The sequence below is a fragment of the Meleagris gallopavo genome, chromosome 3 (assembly GCF_000146605.3).
Source record: "Meleagris gallopavo isolate NT-WF06-2002-E0010 breed Aviagen turkey brand Nicholas breeding stock chromosome 3, Turkey_5.1, whole genome shotgun sequence".
NCBI lineage: Eukaryota > Metazoa > Chordata > Aves > Galliformes > Phasianidae > Meleagris > Meleagris gallopavo.
The window spans coordinates 74,398,513-74,419,493 of NC_015013.2; the positions used below are offsets into that span (position 1 = coordinate 74,398,513).

Genomic DNA, 20,981 nt, shown 5'->3' on the forward strand with positions numbered 1-20,981 from the left:
ACACAGTTAGACATCATGGCACAGCACGGGGAGTAGTTTATAAATAGTTTAATTATCTAGATTCTAGCTTCAGTGGCTGGAAACCAGTGCTATATATATATATATAAATAATGAAGACATTACTAGTGAAAGAGTAAAGCAGCAACCTTGCACAGTGGTTTTTTTTTTTTCCCTTGAACTTTTTACTTTGAACTTTATTTAGAAAGTTTCTTCATGGAACAGTTTTTTGATAGTTTGAGGAATCAAGTAGAAATATCCTTGCACCTGTTTATTACTGCTTGCTTGCTGTTTAGATTTGCTCTGAAAAAACAGGAGTTTATATGATGAACATGTGCTGATTGATAGATCAAATATTGGATGCCCAGGCAAGACAGTTACTCAGCATAGTATGCATGACTTTATGTAGACAATTTCAGCAGATCTTGGACTTCAGTGCATTTATGGAGAAAATTTAAATAAATGTGAAAAATGCTGTGTTTAAACAAGATATATTCAAATACATCCTATTTATACTTCAAAGAAAATTAAACATTCCTGGGTTTGAGTTACTGTAAAGATGCCTTCCTTCTGCATCAAGGAGATCTACGAAGAAATCTGGATTTCAGGTAGCTAATTCAATTTCAGTCAATTGATGTGTGCTAATGTTGGTAGTTATATTAAGAATTAATTCACTGTAGTTAAGAAATTTTTGTTTCATTTTAGATATGCAAGAAAAAATACACCTATGTTTTGTATATCAAACACCCAAACAAAATCAGCAGGAATCCTGCTTGATGTTGAGGACAATGTTCTTTTACAAAATAAGTTCCTAGAGTATTTTTGTAGTGATAGAATCATAGATGTGTTTTTATTAAGAGAAGTTAGAGTTTTAGTTTTAGTTTACTGTATGTACAGATAACACCTGCCATTTACCTTTAAATGTTTAAACTCCCTGAGCATTGTTAATAGTGTTCATTTAACCTGTTCATCTTTCAGTTTCAGTGTAATTGCTACATAACTTCAGAGTCATGACCTGGTTAATTAAAGTGTTCTTGCTCTCAGATACTTGGCCATGTGAGTAAGAAAGATGATATTTATTGTTGTTAACAATTTGGATTTTTTAAAGTTCTAGGTAGGTAATGTGTGGTATCTTTCACAGTGATTAGAAAATGGCTTTTCCTCTACTTTGCAAGGTAGGGCTGATACGTGCAACTGTCTAGTAGTCTGCATTCAGTGTGAGTTAACTTTGTGAACTCTAACACCATGATGATTATATATATTTTGATGGATTGGTTTTGCTTTTACATAGGGAATTTGTCTCTCTTAATCTGCTTTAAATTCTCTTTTAGTTTTATCTAGTCTTAGTTTTGTTTTCATTTGGTCATGGATATCAGTGGGGGGGAGGACAAAGAGAGCTCTCACTGCAGTGGATGCCTCAGTCGCTTGGGAAGAGCATAAGTATCGTTTGCATTGTTATTAACATGTTTTGTAGCAAAAAGTGAAAGTCTTGTAGGTCATGCTATAGAGCCTAACACCAATTGCAAGTGCCCATTAAAAATCTACTAAAAAAAATAATTCTTATCCAAGATAAAATGCTTTATTTTACTATGTTCTCTTTGTACTATGCTGCAAAGAGTTTTTTTTCCTTTTTGACTCTTTTTTTGTGTTTCTGAACTCTTCCTAGATTAATGTAATCGTCTTTGTTTTATAGATTCTTCATTTATTTTGTTTAGCTGACTATTTATAGACTTTGTGATAAAATAGCTTTGATACTGCACTGTTAGACTTCTGTAATATTATTGTGCCAAAGGCTTAATAAAATGCCTTATATGCATTTTTTACTTTTAATTGGGTTCTGATACCTCTGTTGTAGTTGTCATCAATTTTAAATTCAATTTTAAGTAATATAAGCTCTAAGCCTTTTAGAATTAGTTGCTCACAAACATAGTTTATATTAACCTTATTTACTAATCTTTGCTTCTCATGTTTAGTGCAACTACTAGCACAGATTATCTGAGGTGTATTTAAGGAAAACCTCTTGTAAGTGGACAGATATCCACCTTTTTAGTAAAGATTAGAAGACATGGCGCTTATTTTGGATGATTTTTAAATAGCCTTTTCTTATTGGTTACCATTGAAGTCAGCATGGAGTTCTCCTAGTTGAAGCCTCCCATAGAGCATGGTTTATAGAATCATAGAATTTCCCGAGTTGGAAGGAACTCACAGCGTCTGTCAAATCCCTCTCCTGGCTCCAAAAAGAACCATCCAAAAATAGACATATATGGCCAGAGAGTGTTGTCCAGATGCTTCCTGAACTCTGTCAGCTTGGTGGTGCTGTGACCCCTGGGGAGCCCTGTTCCAGTGCCCGACCAGCCCCTGGTGAAGAACCTTTTCCTAATCCCTAACAGCTCCATGCCATTCCCTCGGGTCCTATTGCTGTCACCAGAGAGAAGAGATCAGCTGACTTGTTGAACAGCAGACTGTGAACTAATTGGGTCCCTGAATGATAAGAATCTAGGCTTTAAGATAAATGCATTGTTTTGACTCTGCAAAAACTGTGGAGCACTTCTATATGTCACTCTGAAATGTCCTGCTGCAAGATACTTTAAATCAGAAGTTTTGTAGGATTTCTATGATCAGTTAGTGTTTTAGATCTTTTTGATGTCCTTGTAGAAAAATGTTCTAAAATATCAAACAAAAAGTCTAGAGAAGTATGCATCTGATTAGAAAGCATACAATGCCTGAGCTACCTGAGAACAAATATGGTACAGTACAGTAAATCTGGATGTACTCTGCAGGGATGAAATCAAAGATGTTGAAGATGTAGATGTCCGTCATCCAGAATGACTGCCCCAGTGTGTCTTGTTCCTGTTATGGTAGTAAGTGAGTGAGGTGCTGTAGTGATCCACTTTTCTCAAGACTCAAATTAACATGGAATAGTGTTTTCCACACATCTGCTAATGTGGAAAGTTAGAGCCAGATGACATACACATATCAATATTGTACGTGTTCTCCCCAGCTTTCCCCTCAAACATGCAATAGTTCACAGGCCAGAAGGTAAAGAATTTCATATAAATCTAGAGCAGATTTAGTGAATCTTGCCCCATAGGCCCCACGTTTACTAGATTCTCTACAATTAAGCTGAAAGCATTGGAAACACACTATTTATACAATGACCTTGACTGTTTATGAAAAGTAGTTTTATTGTAGAATAGAAGCTGCGCTGTCCTGTGGTTTTCATCCTCGTGGGTGTGTATAATGTTCAGTCTGTGGTTATGTGCCCTTTAATTGGGCATTCTTATTGGCATTTTCCTTTGAGAATCCTTTGTGTTTAAGTAGTTCAATGTTCCATCTTACTCCTCAGTTGGAAGAGCAGCCTTTCCAAGCAAGGGAATCAGAATTGTAGCAACACTGAATGCTATGGGAAAGTTTTGATTAAGTGAAATGAAAGAAAAACACTTGTTTCAGAGTAAGCAGAAGAGTAAAGGTAGCAGTAGAAGTGCTGACGTTTATTTGCTTGGAATATAGTTTTGTATTTAGTATGGTGGTGCTAATTTCAGTGTGAGCATATCTTCCCGTCTTCTGCGCCACGTGCTTATAGGAAATCAACTTGCCAAATAGGATGAAGATAACTTGCAAATACATATTCAGTAGATGGAGAAACACTGCTATTACAATCATTCCACAGTATACTTTTTATGAAATAGGTTTTAATTAGAAACTTGAAAGAGATCTGCTACTGAGTGATCTGATAATATGAGCAACAGAAATGCAAGGTTTTTTTTTTTTTTCATTTTAATCTTAAAAATGTTGGTTTATATACATTCAGGTTTTTAGATATAAAGCAAAGCACCTATCACCTTACTAGTAAACATTCTGATGGCAGGGGTAAGAACAGGAATTGGCCTGCTAATACCTCAGAATTCCTGTTTTCAATCAATTATAAAAAAACAAAAAGCCACCAGTCTTTTATTTAAAGGAGTCTATGATTTGGAACCAGTTGTTGTAAGGAAAACCTACATACCACTGAGATAGATGAATCCTTCAAAACAAAGCCTCAGTACAAACCAAGGTGTTGTAAATATAACAGCAGTTAAAACACATCTTCCTTTGTGGCTGGTGCTCGCTCTGTTGAGAGAGAAGATTCTGCAAATCCAGAGATTTGAGGATTTGTGCTGTGCAGATTTATATTCACAGATCTGAAGAAATCCTAAAATGCCTAGACTTATTTTTGTTTACTGAACAGCTGAGTGCAACATAGGCATCAGAAAATGCTGTAACTGGAGGGGAGGATGGGGACAGGCAGGGACTGCTGTACAAAGTGTGGTTGATCTGGGAGCCTTTGAGCCTGTTAAGCATACTGACTTGACATCAGAAAGAAAGGAAAAATAAAATAACCTTGAAAGGAATCAGGCTCATTTTAGGGGTTGTTTACAGAAATGACAGAAGTATTGAGGAAAAACTTCAAAGTCTCTTTTGTAAACTTCCAAAGCATTTTTTCTGGTAGTACATAATGGTCACATTGTGAACACAGTACACTGAAGCCCACTAGATGGAGCCAGAAAGATTTTACTCTGTTATTGCCAAGTCAGCGTTTCGTACAATTCACATTACTACTTATTAACCTAATTGAGGAATGTGTAACATAATGCTGTGTTCTTTGTGACATGTACTAATGTACATATCGCCTAGTTATTAGTGTCTGTTTGTGCCATGTACCCACAAAACAGCTTTCTGCTGTTAATGCAATTGTCTGAGGCTGAGAATGTCAGCTTTTACAAACTTAAATGATAACAACTAGGGAAGGGAGGGATGGCTTTGTCAGAGAGAACCAGACTGATGTCTTCATCTTCAGTAGAATTAAATGTGGGGTGGGTCTCATCCAGAATTGGAAATGAAAACACAAATAAAGCAGAAAAATAGTGAAGATAAAGCATTTTTTTCATAAAGACACCTCTGTGACAGGATTTAATCTTAGTGAAAGTGCCTGTTTAACTACTTTTCTTTCTGAAGCCGCAAACATTTAACTTTGCCCATTTATATAGACTGGACGCAGTATCTCCATAGATATTGATTCACTTTAGTCTGTAGCGTATGCTATAAAAATTAAGAGAGAAGAAGAAGCCACAGGGAGATGACACTAGGAAATTATCATAGAATCATAGACCTTTAAGATCATTTAGTTCCAGACCCCCTACCAGTTTATAAGAGTGAACTGATATGTGCACAGCCTACTTAGAAAGATTTTGTAATGAACTACATGCTTTTTGTTTGGCAAACTCATGTCATTTTTAAGGCACAGACATGGTTTTCATGACTTATTTCTAGAAAACCTTTTATTCTTGGGAGAACTTCAAGTCATGATGCATAGTTTGTCATAACTAAATTATCTTTATAAGTTTTGAGAAGTCTACTTATTAGTTACGAGCTGCTGAAATCTTAGTGTGGGTTCTGTGTCAGGAGATATTAGGGTAGAAGAATCATGGAATCACAAGGTTGAGAAAGACCCGCAAGATCATCCAGTCCAACCATCCACCTACCACTAGTATTTCCAAGCTAAACCATGCTTATCAGTACAACATCTATACATTTCTTGAACACTTTTGGGGATGGTGACCTTCATCACCTCCTAAGACAGCCCATTCCAGTGCCTGACCACTCTATCAGAGAAGAAATTTTTCCTAACCCATTCGTTATTGATATTCTTCAAGACACTTTCCTGTTCTCACTTGTTTGAATCCTTGTGTTTTGAGTTTTGAAGGACATAAATATGAGCCTTTGCATTGTTATGTTTTATACTGTCATCTCTAATTTAAGCACTTCACATACATAGACTGCGTATGTGAAGAGATTTACCACCTTACCTACAAGTGGGAAGTTAAGCAGGAAGTGATCATTCAAATAATTGTATCTAGAGTTTAGTCAAATGCAAAGCACTATTTACTTTAGAGAAGGTAGAATATCTTCCTAATAATGTATTTTCAAACTTTACTAATTTATACTGTCAGCAAAAGGAAAATTTTCACCTAGCTACCTTAACCTTCTGTTAGTGTTAATCATAGCTGCATCTCATGTAGACATAAGATGTCTACATCTTGAATTCTTACACTCTGTCTTAATGCAGAACTCATGTAGGTTTCTGAGAGCTGTGCAGTTGTGACTACATTGCTGTTAAAGTCTAGGCAGCAAGCTTATGTTAAACAGAGGAATGTCAATGTGGGGTTCAGTACAGCACTAACTGTGGGATAGGTTTCCTTTCAGTTTTACCATTACCATTCTGTTACTTTTCATTCCACTTGGGACTTTCATTTTTATCAGATAATTTCAGTAGTGAGTAATGGCTTAGAGGATGTAAATGCTTTAGTTCAGTTGACTTCAACTCAGTGACATGTTTATACAGACCGCAGGCTTTGTGTTCCTGTCACATTTTCACCCTTCTCAGCTACTTGTGGATGCTATGTCTTGCAGTAGGAAATAACTTGTAAACACTTTGTGCTATTTATCTTCAGCCTTCATATATTAACTGATGAGTATGGTCAACACCTCTGTGCTGTAGGATCATTCAGTATTTTTGTCAATTGCTTCCTTAATGAAGCTACTATGCAAATACAGAACTTTGAACAAAAAGCCACATAAATAACATCTAATTGAGACTTTCAGGCAGTGAAAGTCAAATTACTGTAAGATATTTGAACAGTTTTACAAGTGCCTTTGAGTGTAAGAATCTTTGTGAAATAAAACAGTGTAGGACTGCCACTTGGATGATTTCTGTTACATGCCAAATACTGTGGAACACAGTACATGCTTTGCCTAAATTAATACAAAAACTTTTAAGAAAACCAAGCCAAAGTTCTAATATCTCTTCTTAAGAAGAATAAGAGAACGTTATTTTCTTGTGTGATACAGTGTTAGCATTAATAACTTTGCCATACATTGGTGGAAAACTGGTTGTAATGTCTACTGTATTGCCTTTTTCAAGCCATTGCTGCCTATTTTTATTTTTTCTACCAAAAATTTCACTCTCTTTCCTCCGTCACAAAGTTTTAATGCATTAGCAACAGTTGCTCTAACAACACACAGAATTCTTTTCTGAGGAATTAATCAAAGAAATAGGCAAAAAGCAGTTGGACTGAAGAGGAATTCAGGTTTATGTGCAGAGATGAGTAAGTACTAGCACGTTGGTATCCAACCTGTTAACTTACCTAAGCTGCACTGAGTGAAGAGGAATTGTCTTGGGCCACATATAAGATATATACTATAGTTATTATATATTAATAACAAAACCTTTTTTTCATTAAAGCATAAAAAAGTAAGCAACTAAAACATAATGGTGGAATATTTGACCTTATTTTTGTGAAACTAATGTATCAGTCTGGTTCAACAGCAATGGTTGCAATTCTTAATGAGTTTTCAGGGTTTTCATCAGAGGTTTTTTTGATGAAATTTTACTCTTCCGGTGCTTCAGCCTTGAAAATAGTTGTTCACAAATGTACATACTGCCAAAAAGCAATGACAGGAATAAGAAGTGAAGCAAGGGGCATTTTTCTCTGGTAAGAGAAGTCTTACAAAAATCTGGTAAAGAGGCATGATCAAATTTTTGAGTTGAATATCTGATTGCAACTCTTTATATTCCATTTGAAAATTTGCAGGCAGTGTATTTATGTCAACTGGAAATGGAGTTACAAATATACCAAAGTTTTTTTTTTTTTTTTGACGATCTTGGAACTTATACTCAATTTCCTTTATGGAAAACGAGGCTGTGTATTTTTTGCTGTTCACAGGAGCGTGTTTAGCCAATTACCAAATGACATGAGGTAGGTTGAAATATTGTATCAGCAATCGCTGTGTGTTACTAATCAAGAGGTACAAGGGAATGTAAGGTGTAATATGCATGGATTTCGATTCGATTGAGTGTGGCAGGCATGAGAAGTGAAGTCAGCACTGCACTGAGCCTTCCCCATGCTCTGCTTTCAGCCCAGGCAGTTCTGCTTGGTTATTGTTCAGTGATGGGAGTGTGCCCAGTACTGGACTGGGCTGCTCCATGGGAAGAGCTGCTGCCATGATGGGGCAGGGGCGGCTGTGTGCAGCTGTGGGCTGCAGATGGACATGCCTGTATTAGCATATAGCAATTATCTGCATCTGCTTTACAGAAAGTTAGATGATACCACCTAGAATTTACTGATTAAACTGAAAGAATGAGATTTAACTGAATAGTGATATAGAGGGAAAAACGATATGCAGCTTTTAGTTCCTTAAGCTTTATTATTGGTGGCAGTCTTTAATATTTTCACCAGTGGTCTTGACATAGAGAAAAGAAGGCAGTAATTAAATACATTGGTGACACAGATTTGCATAACTATCTGTACATATGAGGAAAAGGGTAGCATATAATGAAGAACTGGATTATCTTGCAAACTCCATAAGTAAAAATCAGTGAGATTACTTAGCAGTAAGTGTAAATCAGGAGTTTAATTTCTACTCTGAAAGGAAAATCCCTTGTTCTAAATCATTGAAAACAGTATGTTTCATACAGAAAACAGTCTATGATGTTGTAAAAGTAGGCAGTGCTCTTCATGCCTTTATGCAGAGAGAAGGACTGTTGGGATGACTGTGAGAATGAACGTGTGTGACTTAATGCTAAAGCTGCAGAAATATGGGCCGGGGACTCTTATGTGTACCCAGTCCTGCTTGACACTCCTGAATTCTGTTTTCCGTAGCAGGGTACCTGTATCCAAGCTGCTTACTGGGAACAGTTCTTGCTCCATGCTGTTTCCTTGCAATGTGTGCTTGCACTGTTTGGGAGATGCTGGTTAGTAAAAGCTGAGTGGTGCCAGGATGCATAAGATGTAATCGGCAGTCATGGGCCAGCGCCTGGCCCTGTGACCTGGCTCTGTCTTGATAGAAGAGGCATAGCTTGAAAGAGCTATATCTTTTTGATCCTTCAAAATAAAAGCAGAAAGGGGATGTGATTTTATCTCTTTAAAAATACCAGAAAAGAAACTGAAGATAAAGGAGCTATTTAAACTAAATGACAACAGTGGCATAAGAATAAATAGCGATAAACTAGCTTGGAATAAATGAACATGAAATTAAAAGACATTCTTTCCATTATAGCTATAGGGCTTGGAAAAGCATTTTGACAGATCTTGGCCTTGTTATTCCTAGTTAATTTTAAGATGGAACTTTATTAAATTGTAAAGCTGCCTCAAGCAGCTGGCAAGTTGAATCAATGTGCAAGGTCCCTTTCAATCCAATATTCTTATTAAATGAGCTTAAACTGTAGCTGAGAAGAGTGACAACAAGGGTATGCTCAGTTTTCTTGCTTTCTCAAGGATGTAACAAATGTTTACATTTAGTAAAGGTGTAGCTTGGTCAGCTGTACATTCTCGATATGTTATGTAATTATGCAAGTTTTCATGGCTAGAAAATGAGTTGTGGAAATAGCTTATAAATTCTGTTCAATTACAGCAGATTTATTTTGTGTGAAAAAAACCACTACACTCATGGCCCTAATGGTGTAATGTGTGGGCTTACAAACTCAGTTTTGGAAGCAGTGCAGCTGTGTTTGCTGGGACATGACACTCTCTAGTGTGTATTGTGTCTTAACGTCCTAGTCACACCTGGTTTCACACTAGCCATTTCCTAACGGGAAGCTTCTGAAGTAGTTGTCTATGGTTTGTATAGCTCTGTGCTGGAATTATGTGCGTATTTCCACTGAAGTTGATTAGAAATGCTTCAGTCTTGAGAGTGCCTGTGCCAAAATGAAAAAGGCAGATTAAAGCCTTTACAGATCTTGAATAATATCATTTATTTTATATGTGAGCTGCTTATTTTTATGTAGCATACTTTAGGAAGAGAGAGACTAGTTATGAAATATTTTTGACTTATATTAATTGTACTCTCGGTCAAAAGAAAATTTGTAATAAAAATTGTTAGTATATGCCTTAAGGATTATAAAAAAATTGATACAAGAGGTGTGCCCTGTCTCATTGGGATGATAGATACAGCAATATTACAAAAAAAATTAGTATACCTTTTATAAAATTGAGATCATTTTATTTTTTCTTTTATGCTTGAAACAGAGGCATATAATGATAAACTTTTCAAAGGCACACACAAGCCATATGCCTACTTCATGCTGACTATTATACTATTATAACTTTTTGGTTACTATTATAACTTTTTGTATGTAATATATTCACGAATTCACTACAAACTCATGATTGAATGTGTCATGTAATCTTCCTTTAAGTATATAACATTTGTGTGTGCAGATACAGGTATCCTTTAAAATACAGGTAAATATATTGGTCTTGCATTGTAAGCTTTTCCACCTTTAAGTAGCACTGGAATCCATGAAGGTATTTAATGCATTTCTGGGGAATGTGTGTCCATGGGGCAAATGTTAATAGCAACATATATCATCGTGGATATAAGGCCAATAAAAACTGAAGTTGGCCATATTGATTTTAACTTTATTACTCACTTGAAAGTGAAAGGCAGTACCATAGCACAGACTAGTGGTATATCAAAATGTTGGAAAAACAAAAATTTTTTTCTTAACCATTTTATAATAGGCACAAATTCATGGATTATCTTGCTTCTTGTAAAATACTATATGGAATAAATGCATTCATTTCATGGAAGAAAATGATGTTTATTTGTAGGATGAAGGCATCTTATGTATAGCTGAATAGATAAATGGTAAGATATAACCTCTATTTCCTACAGTACAGTAGCAGATGAAGCTATTATTCATTTATAGTAATGTTATTTATTGATTTATTTGTAGAGAATATGAAATCTTACAGATTCATTTTGCTTTGAAATGGAAGCAATAAAATTGACTGACATCAAATAAAAACAAAAAAGTCCTTATGGAAAATTTCACAAAAACATACTGACTACAGGGAGTTTTTGTTTTCTGTTACAGTCAAATCAATGCAGAGTAATTCTCTTGACCTTAAAGCAGTTACCTGGGATTAATTTTTATGTAGGAAGAGAGTTAGAAAAAACCTGTTGGAAGTGACAATAGAATCATTCAGTTTGGAAGGGACTTTGTGAGTCATCTAGTCCAACCTTCTGCTCAAAGTAGGATTGATACTGGAAAAAAAGAGATGCAGTTTTTAAGTTTTATGGAAGACATTATGCATGGAAAAAAAAAAAACAAAACAGAGGAAAAGCTAAACAAGGTTTACTTGAAAAAAACATAGAATGAGATCATGTGAAGTCCTCATCTTTACATGATGATGGCTTGTTTGTATGGTCACAACAGTATAATGAAATTGAAATGTTTCTGCTTTGTTAAAAATGTATCTACACCCTGCTGTTCACAGTGAATGAGCATACATTAGATATGATCTTGTCCATTTACTCCAAAACAACCAATTTAAAAATTTTACTAACTAGAAAAGGTGGATCTGTCATCTTAAGTTGAACCACCAGTAGAATGTCCGTAGAGATGAGCCCTAAATCCTCCACTTATTGTGAAAGCCCCTTTGATTTCCGTAAGTTTGAGCGCTGGCTGCTGATAGTACATATTTTAAGTCTTGCACAGTTGTAAGCAATTGCTTAAATAAAAATAATATTAAAATATTCAGAAGCCTGTGCTACCATTCAACAAGACCCGGACAGGCTGGAGAGTAGGACCTGATGAGGTTTAACAAGAGGAAATGTAGAGTCTTGCACCTGGGAAGCAATAACCATGTGCATCAGTACAGGTTAGGGGCTGACTTGCTGGTGAGGAGCTCTGCAGAGAAGGACCTGGAGGTCCTGATGGAACAGCATGTCGACAATGAGGCAACAGTGTGCCCTGGTGGCAAAGAAGGCCAGTGGTATCCTGGGATGCATTAAAAAGAGCATGGCTGGAATGCTGAGAGAGGTCATCCTCTCTTTCTATTCTGCCTGGTGGGGTCTACATTTAGAACATTATGTCCAGTTCTGGGCTCCCCAGTTTATAAAAGATGGAGATGTTATAGAAAGAGTCCAGCAGAGGGCAACAAAGATGATAAAGGACCTGGAGCATCTCCCATGTGAGGAAAGGCTGAGTAACCTAGGTCTGTTCAGCCTGGGGAAAAGAAGACTGAGAGTGAATCTAATAAACATTTATAAGTATCTAAAGGGAGGTGGGAGGCAAAGGGATGAGGCCAGGTTCTTCTTAGTGGTGTTTAGTGATAGGACAAGGAGTAATGGCTGAAAAACATATGAAGTTCCACACCAACATGCAGAAGAACTTTACGGTAAATGTGCTGGAACAGGTTGCACAGAGAGCTGGTGGAGTCTCCTTCTGTGGAGCCTGCTTTAGCAGGTTGGACTCGATGATCTTACGAGGTCCCTTCCAACATCTGCAATTCTCTGATTCTGTGAAAATTAAAAATTTTTAAGGAAATACCTTGTAGAAAGGAATACAACATATACCAGTAGTCTTAGCTGTAAGAGAGAATCGAGGTTTCAGGCTGGGAAAACATGAATTGTCTTTTAGAGTAAACATGAGGCATTTTTAGTAGTGTACAGAACCAAACAGATAGGATTTAATATTTTAGCTAACAGAAATATTCTGTTCTAGTTAAAAGAACTTTGAACTCAAAATATGAATAATAATAAAAAGTTTTATTTCTGGTCAGGACAATTGCAGCCACAGAATGAAGACAGCCGCTGATTAGACTAACAGTTCTTAGAAAACAATATTATATGTTAAACAGGCAGAGTGGAGACAGCTCAGCAGAACTTGGGATAAAAAGTAAGGAAGATACCAGTGTATCTTATAGTAAAGTCATATTAGCAAAAGATGCATGCATTTGCTGTGTAATTGCAACTTCAGTGATTTTATGAGGGAGCTGGCTCACGTTGCCAAGTGCCAGCACTGATTCAGCAGTGTCTATTCCAAATCAAAGCGGTGACTAATGGAGAAACTGAAGTGTTTCTTCCTCAAAAAAACTTCTTTGGTACAGGATGGCTTCAAACATTGAAAACATTGCACTCCGCCATAATGTGATCAAGTTACTTGGTATATATGACAGACTGTTAAAAAATGAGTTAACTTTAGTATATTATTAAACATAAGTAGTTGCTTGATGCTGGGCTCAGACAAAGAATTTTCTTGCTCTTCAATTTTCTTCCCCACTCCTTTCAGTGCTATGATCTTGCCACCTTAGAGAATGTTTAAGGAATTGTACGCATAATATATATATAATAATATATATATATTTAAACAAAGTTATGGAAACCCAAAGGATGAAACAGCTCTTCTACAAGGACAGGCTAAAAGAGCTGGGGGTGTTTGGCCAGAAGAAGAGAAGGCTGTGAGGTGACCTGATAGCGGCTTTTTCATTATCTAAAAGGGAAGCTACAGGAGAGAAAAGGACAGACTCTTTAGCAGGGTCTGTTGTGATACAACAAGGGAAAATGGCTTCAAGCTTAGAGAAGGTAGATTTAGATTAGAAATAGTGAAGAAGTCTTATATAGTGGATGGTGAGGCACAGGAACAGGTTGCCCAGATATGTGGTGGATGCCCCGTTCATGAAGACTTTCAAAGAGAGACAAATCAGGCTCTGGGCAACCTGATCTAGCTGTGGATGTCCCTGTTCACTGCAGGGGAGTTGGACTAGATGATCTTTAACAGTGCTTTTCAACTTTAAGGATTCTGTGATTCTATGATTCCAAGAAAAGCTTTCTGAAAATCTCTAGCAGCAAGCACAGCAGATAATATTGCACTAATACATTGCTGCTTGCGGCAAGGAAATGAATGCTGAAAACTGGTAGTACTGTAATGACAAACTTTACAGTTCTCCATAAGTCTTATTATTTGCACCTCCTCTGCACACCTGTAATTCAAAGTACTGTTCTTAAGACTAATGAGAATTTAGGGTAATTATTTCTTAAATTGTAGTATCTAAACTATCATACTCAGGCTAATGAGTAATCAAATGCACAGTGTCTTTTAATCTAATTTTAAATATAGTAGGTCTTACATTTTATTCTCAGAAGTTAGCGTTGGGCCATCTGTACTTTAATTACATGAGGAATAGCGAATATTTTGTGAGGTAGCTGTCTTTTCACATAATTTATTAGATACTGTTAAAATGACCGTGGTACTGTATCATTTTTATTACACGTAATTTTATTTAAAATGTCTTCAGATTTGATTTCTTCATAAATTTATTTTCCATTTAAATGAATTTATGTGATATGTTATGAAAAGTTTCAACAAATGAACAAATACATAATGGTTTTATTTAGGACAATGTAAAGGAGTGATTTTTCTTGCCTTAATTATGCTTGCTATGTAGATGTGCAATGGCTGATTATTTGTCTATTGCATAGTTTGTTTTTGTGTACTTTCAGAATAAATAAATGCTAATATTATACAATGAAAACTTTCCGATGGTGTTGGTAGAAATTAGAGCATGTTATAGAATAATCTTGTGAGAAGTGGTCAAGAAATAAAATAAATAAATTGTTCCTTCTCTGAATAATCTTTGTGAACTGAAAGCAGGTGGAAGATTTGAAATCAATTTGTCAAATCCAAACTTGGAATATGCCTTCTCAAAAAAAAAGTTTTAGTATCTAAGAAGAGGTATTTGTCTGGAAAAAAAAAAATAAGAGTTAATGTGAAAATGTCAGGATAGATATATTTTGTGTGATTATTTTTGCACCGTGAGAAATGTATTTGAAAAGAGCTTCAGCAATTCTTATCCCAGGCACTAGGTGGTGGGTCAGCCTTTCGTACTGAAATGTGTGTCAGAATTGCAGGCACTTCAGTCTCTAAAGTGTTACTTAATGTCTGTCTGTTGGAGCTGTTGAAGAGCACACTTTGCTCCATGTTTTCCTTTTAAAATTGGACCTGTTCTGGTGTTGAGGACTGATGCTCCAAGATGCAACTTGTGCACAACAAGATGATGCTTGTGCACAAAAAGTGTTTGTGATTTAGACTTTTGAGCTCTTCAGAGTGGTGGTGAAGTACTGGAAATGGGTGTAGCAGGCAGTGTGCCTGCTTCAGCATGCAAAGTTTTTGAGGAAAGGATTAACCTTTTTAAAATGCCATTTCAGAGGCAAGGCTTTTGTGGTTCTCCCTTGCGGAACTGTCAAAATGTGAACCTTAGCACAAGATTCACTCATGAATCTCCCTTTCTTGCTCCGTGTCTGGCCCAGCCACACAAAACTCTAGCTGGGCCTTGATCAGGGTAGGATGTCTCTGCAGGCCTGGGAGCTGCTGTGGGGCAGCTGCCTCAGTGAGTCCTGGTGACAGAAGGAGAATTCCCACACAGCAGGTGCCACCTTGTTCTCTCTGCTCCTACATGCATGGCTGACATAGTTGAGAGGTCTGCACTGTAAATTACTGGTTTGTTGCAGCCTGTAGTGATGCAGAATTTGAATTTCATAGTGCGCATTGACAATGCATACATTTCTGAGCTTGACGATTGCCATTTCGCTTGCTCTTTGTAATTATTTGAAGCTAAAACTGTATCTGTCTGGGTCAACAGCACAGAAGTGTGCATCAGTGTGTAGAAGAGTGAGAAGCAAGTGAGAAAGCTCAGCATCATAAAGCAGCAGAGTCAGAGTAGGCTTTGTGCCTGTGTGCATCCAGCATACTCCCTGCTCTGCATGTAGCTGCAGCACCATACCAGAGATGTGCAGAAGGGAGTTGTCTCATCAGGTTCAGAACAGGGGCAGGTCCCAAAACAGCCCAGGTCCATTGTGCAACATGAGACACCAATCTGCAGCACCAAGGGGCTTCAGAGAGTGTCAGTAGTGCAAGCCAAGCAGCAGAATGCGATGTTGCTGAGATGTGCTGGGTAGGCTGGGTCAGGAGACATCTCTGCCTGCAGCTGGTTTGGGAAGAAATGGGTTAGGCATTGACACAAGCTGTTCAGGGTGGTGGAGTCATCATCCCTGGAGGTGTTTAAAGAAAGGCTAGATGTATTACTCAGGGACATGGTCTAGTGGGCAGTACTGATGGTAGGTGGACAGTTGGACTAGATGATCTTAGAGGTCTTTTCCAAATAAAACAATATTATATTTATTTTTTTCCGATATGAATGCCTTAAGTAAATTTTCATTTTTGAAAACGTTCATTATGTTTCATGAAGTGCTTTCAGCTTAAGTGCTCCTGTTATTTCCTGTAGGTCTGACCAAATTACTTTGGTATTCTGTAAGTAATATTGAATGGTGGAAACAGCAAGAGCCAGTTTGACTTCAGTAGGGCTGGGGTATAACATGGTGTCTTCCATGAAGTGCCACTGACAATCAATGAAAAATAGCTTCCAGGCTTTAAAGATGAACATTAAAATATCATATATCTTCAACAAAATTACTTACAAAATGACATCTACAATCAAGATAGGCAATAGCTTTTACATATTCTGGGCTTGTTTGAACTTTTCTTGTAAAACATTTGCTTGTTTTATGAGAAACAAGCAAATTGGCAGTAGCTGAGATTTATACTGGGACAGGTCACTACATTTTGTGTGTCCTAGGGAAGATCAGGAAGACTCTTGTGATTCTTCTTTTAGAGGAAGAGCTATTGAATTCTATTCATTCAGAAAGACCTATCATTTTGTTGAGTACAGGAGGCTAATATTGATCATCTTAGAGTGCGTTGTCCTGGGAGAAAATGTGACTGACAGATGAGGACGTGGTTGCTTAAGTGTTTAGACTGTGTTATTTAGTTTTTGTAACATTTCAGTATCTACTAATAGAAGGAAATTTATAAAATTTTGGGTGGATTTTGTCTGGTAGTGATTCAAGTTGTAATATATTTTTATACTTTTGGATCAGATCCTTTCATTACACTAGTACACAGATGGAAATTTTACAGCTTCTTTCAACAGTGAGAAGAACATGCGTAAATGTTAAAGGCTTTTAATTGTAACTTATTAAAGAGGGCAAAAATACTTCTGTCTTTGGTGTGGAAGATTAACTTTGGAGATTTTGTCTTCTTCCTAAATTAGCAATTCACAAAAGTAAAATAGACCTGCTTTGACATTTATATTTGACTGACAGCCAGGCCTGAAGCATGCATGGTATTGACCTTCAAAGGAAATCTAGACCACTTCAGACAACCAGCTGCTCAGGGAGCCTTGCTTTTTTTACCCTGTCAGTGCTTAGATAACTTGTTCTGCCTCGCTGAAATAAGCTGACTTGAGTTCTCAGAAGTGGAGTATAGTGCTATAAAAGGCTAGGAGAGATACTTGCCAGGATGGGGCATATTGCCACCATTACACTGGCAAGTACACTACTCCTAGCATAGCAGATTGTGATGAGGAAATCAGTGAATTTGAGTAAGAACTCTCACCAAAAACATTTTGATGAGTCTTGACAAGACAGCATGGCCCAAATTTTCTGTTAATTGACTTACTGGAGAATAAAAGTAAGATACAGCTTACAGATTCTGAATCCTTTTGTGGTGGGCAGAACCAGATGTATTATGGAGGCAAAAGCTAAATTTTCAATGCAATTCAACCATCTATCATTTAAAAGAATAATGGAGACCATTAAATTAAGCCACTGAATGTCCTTTTGTGAGCATTTGAAAAAAGACAGTTCAATATTGGCTTAGAACTGGAAACATAACTACACTGAAGGCTGAGTGTAGACATTGAAGGAATATGTAGTAAAAGCAAGACAAACATAAATAAAGAAGAGTCAAGTTAAGAATAAAGAAAAATGAAAATTAAGGAATGAAGTGCTAAAGTGGTCAATGGCTCCAGGTCTGGATGGAGATGAGTGATGAGTGGTGTCCCTGAGGGGTCTGTACTGGGACTTAAGCTCTTTCATATCGTTATCAGGGAAATCAACAGTGGGATCGAGCGCATCCTCAGCAAGTCTGTAGATGACATCAGGCTGTGTGGTGTAGTCAGTGTGCTTGAGGGACAGGATGCCATCCAGAGTGATCTGGACAGGCTTGAGCAGTGGGCCTAGGTGAACCTCATGAGGTTCAACAAAGCTAAGTGCAAGCTCTTACACCAAGGTCATGGTAACCCCCACTACCAGACATTCAAGGTCTGGCTGGACCAGGCCCTGAGCAACCTGATCTCACTGTAGTTGTCCACTGCGGGGATGTTGGACTAGATGACCTTTAAAAGTCCCTTCCAACACAAATGATTCTGTGATTCTAAAAATGTGGTGAATTAATTTTATGTATATATAACCAAGATAGTATCATAACCAATCTGAATATGCCATTAAATTAATAACTTGCCTATTACATTTTATTCATTGCATCGCGATATATTTTATTGTAATGTAAGAATTAAATGTGAAATTGACTTAAAAGTAATTGGCATTGGCAGTTATATGGACTGTCATGTGTCTAAGGTGAGCACTGCAAATGAACACATTTTAGAATATTAAAATCTCATTACTAAGTACAGGATTTCACAACTAGGAAGTTAGAATCATCACTTTAATAACTTAAGGCGTACAGTGAAAGCTAATTCTTAGCTATGGAGAGACTCACCACTGTATGTACTGTGTTATTTTATTTATAAAATTGTTTTAATTTACGATAGCTTAGAAAATGAAGTCAATCTTGAAGTCAGCTGATTCATATAAATATAAAAAGCAGACTGCAGCAGAACATTTGGAGGATTATAAAATTACTTGTTACAAACAAGCAGAGGATTTATTCCAAAGTTTTTTACTCTGAGTTAATAAGAATGTAGCTTAATAAATAAGAAAAGAGTTTAATGAATTTTTTATCCCTTCCTTTTTTTTCTGTTATCTTCAAACTTTAGACTTTATTTTCAAATTTCACATTTACTGCCATTGAAATGCCAGTGGGTAGATGCTTTTTTTTATATACGTCTCATTCTATGGCATTCTCTTGCATTGTAACAACGAAGCAAAGATATCATAAAAGGTTTTTTTTGTGTGTGTTTATATGTATATTTAAAACAATTTCTTCAAACATTGTACAGATATTGTGCTGTAGATAAGCTATTGTAATTATAATGAAGTTAGAAAAGGATTATTTTGGAAATGACAGTAATCTGTTGATGTAAGTTTGAAGAAAATTTTTCTACAGTATTTGCAAACTAACAGATTTTCCATTTAAATATGCCTAAACAGGTAATGTGGGTATGTAACTTGTGCCGAAAACAACAAGAAATCCTCACAAAATCAGGAGCCTGGTTCTATAACAGTGGATCAAATGCACCACAGAAGCCTGACCAAGAAGGTATTAGAGGTCTGCGGAACGAGGAAGCACCCCAAGAGAAAAAAGCAAAGCTCCAAGAGCATTTGCAGTACCAAGGACCACCAGGTGACATATCCACACAAGTTTTGGACAAAAACAGATCTCAAGGACTCACCAGGCAAGACTCGATTAAGAATGGTTCTGGAGTAAAGCACCAAATAACAAGTGACACAACATCAGACAGGTAAGAAAGATCTGAAAAGATCTGTTGAATTTATGCTACAAATTTAATTTTTTCTTTTTGAGCTTTATCTTGTCCTTATAGTATAAAATAGATAATTGGGTTTATTGAAACAACCCTCACCAGAAGCAGCTGAGGAGCGGCTTACTGTGTTCACAGTAACTTACTGTGGTCACAGACAATGTGTGTTCTTCACTCATAAAAAGAATTCATGGAGAATAACAGTTGCAGTGTGACAGAACTTGTCCATGTGCTTGGAGATTTGTTGAATCATAGTGAGTGTGCTGTACCTGAGTGTTTTTGGCTGCTCACTTGGTAGCAGAATGTTTGTAATCCAAAACAAGGCTCAGCAAAGCATGTTAGTGGATGATGGTGAGAACTTTGTGTGATGATTTGAATCTTTTCATGGTTCCTCAATTTCCTGTTGAGTTCTTGTCATTAGAATAAGGTGTTTTTCTTTGTTTGTTTATCTTAGTGTTACTCAGCAGTGGTTGAAACTGTGACTCTTTTAACACTGATTCGGACCCAAGCTTGGCCAGGGGCTTGGAGATAGAATTTCCCTCTCTCTTTCTTTATGCGATTATGCGAAAAGTCACTCTGAGGCTCTCAAGCTCTGCAGCTGCACTTTACTGGAACACAAAAATAAAAACTGTTTAATTAAATAAATTTAATTTCCTTCTAAACAAGATAGAATAGGAATTGAAATATGTTAGGGAGGGAAAGAAGAGAGTTTGCTCATGTGTTTCCATGGAAATGATATCCTCTCACTCCAGAGGCCTCCACCTGCCTTGGTATTTGGCAGCAAGAGCAGCGTCGTCTGGCAGCCTTCCTCTTCCTGCTAGCTGTAACCTTTTCAACAATATTTATACCCCAAGCTTGAAACAAGTTAGACAGTTATATTATCTTTTACAGCCAATATAATTAAAATCATTTTCCCCTCACCTCTTGAATTCTACCATATTTTATTTCCTATTTTTAAACCTTATCTGAGGACAAATTGATTGTAATTAATCTAAACCTTTTTGTTTCACTTACTCTGCCTATTGCCCTTTGCTCTGATTTCAGCTGATGGATCCATTTAGTGGCTCCAAGTGCTCCTCCATTATATGCATGATCTATGTGAAATTCGGTACTAGACCTGGCAGCTTAACTTCATGCTAAAAAGCATCTCTTTTTTTCCCTTCTTTTTTTTTTTTTCTCTCCTTAATTCTGCAATTTTTCCGGGGAAATGGAATGATAATGGCATGATACAAACAAACCAACAGCTTTCTTATTAATCTCATCAATAATAACTGAAAATATTTTTATATTCTATGCATGCAGAGATGGAAGCACAGAGATACAAATATATAATTCAGATACATACTATGCATTTACTCTAACCAGAGTAATATAATAAACATGGACACTATAATGTTTAACAAGAATTTGGACTTCATGCCTGAAGCCAGAATCATTCTGCTGATCATTATCAACACTGCTGAACAGACTGCTCTATCAGAGCACTTTCTATTTTATTTAGTTACTAATGCTAGTGTTCCCTAATTAACATGTACAAGCATGCTCTGAGTATATTTATATGTATTACATGCTCTTGAAGGTTAAAGGTTCTTCAGAATAATTTTC

General features: G+C 36.7%; 1 protein-coding gene across 1 annotated transcript in view; it reads left to right on the forward strand.

The window, feature by feature from the left end:
- The window catches only part of LOC104910419 (regulating synaptic membrane exocytosis protein 2-like), a 60,103-nt gene extending 40,377 nt beyond the window's left edge, over positions 1 to 19,726 (forward strand). Inside the window, exon 5 of the mRNA XM_031552903.1 lies at positions 19,048 to 19,726. Within this exon, the coding sequence (XP_031408763.1) occupies positions 19,048 to 19,362 (315 nt within the window). The 3' untranslated portion in view covers positions 19,363 to 19,726. The remainder of the gene's footprint in view (positions 1 to 19,047) is intronic.
- Positions 19,727 to 20,981: the final 1,255 nt, after the last annotated feature.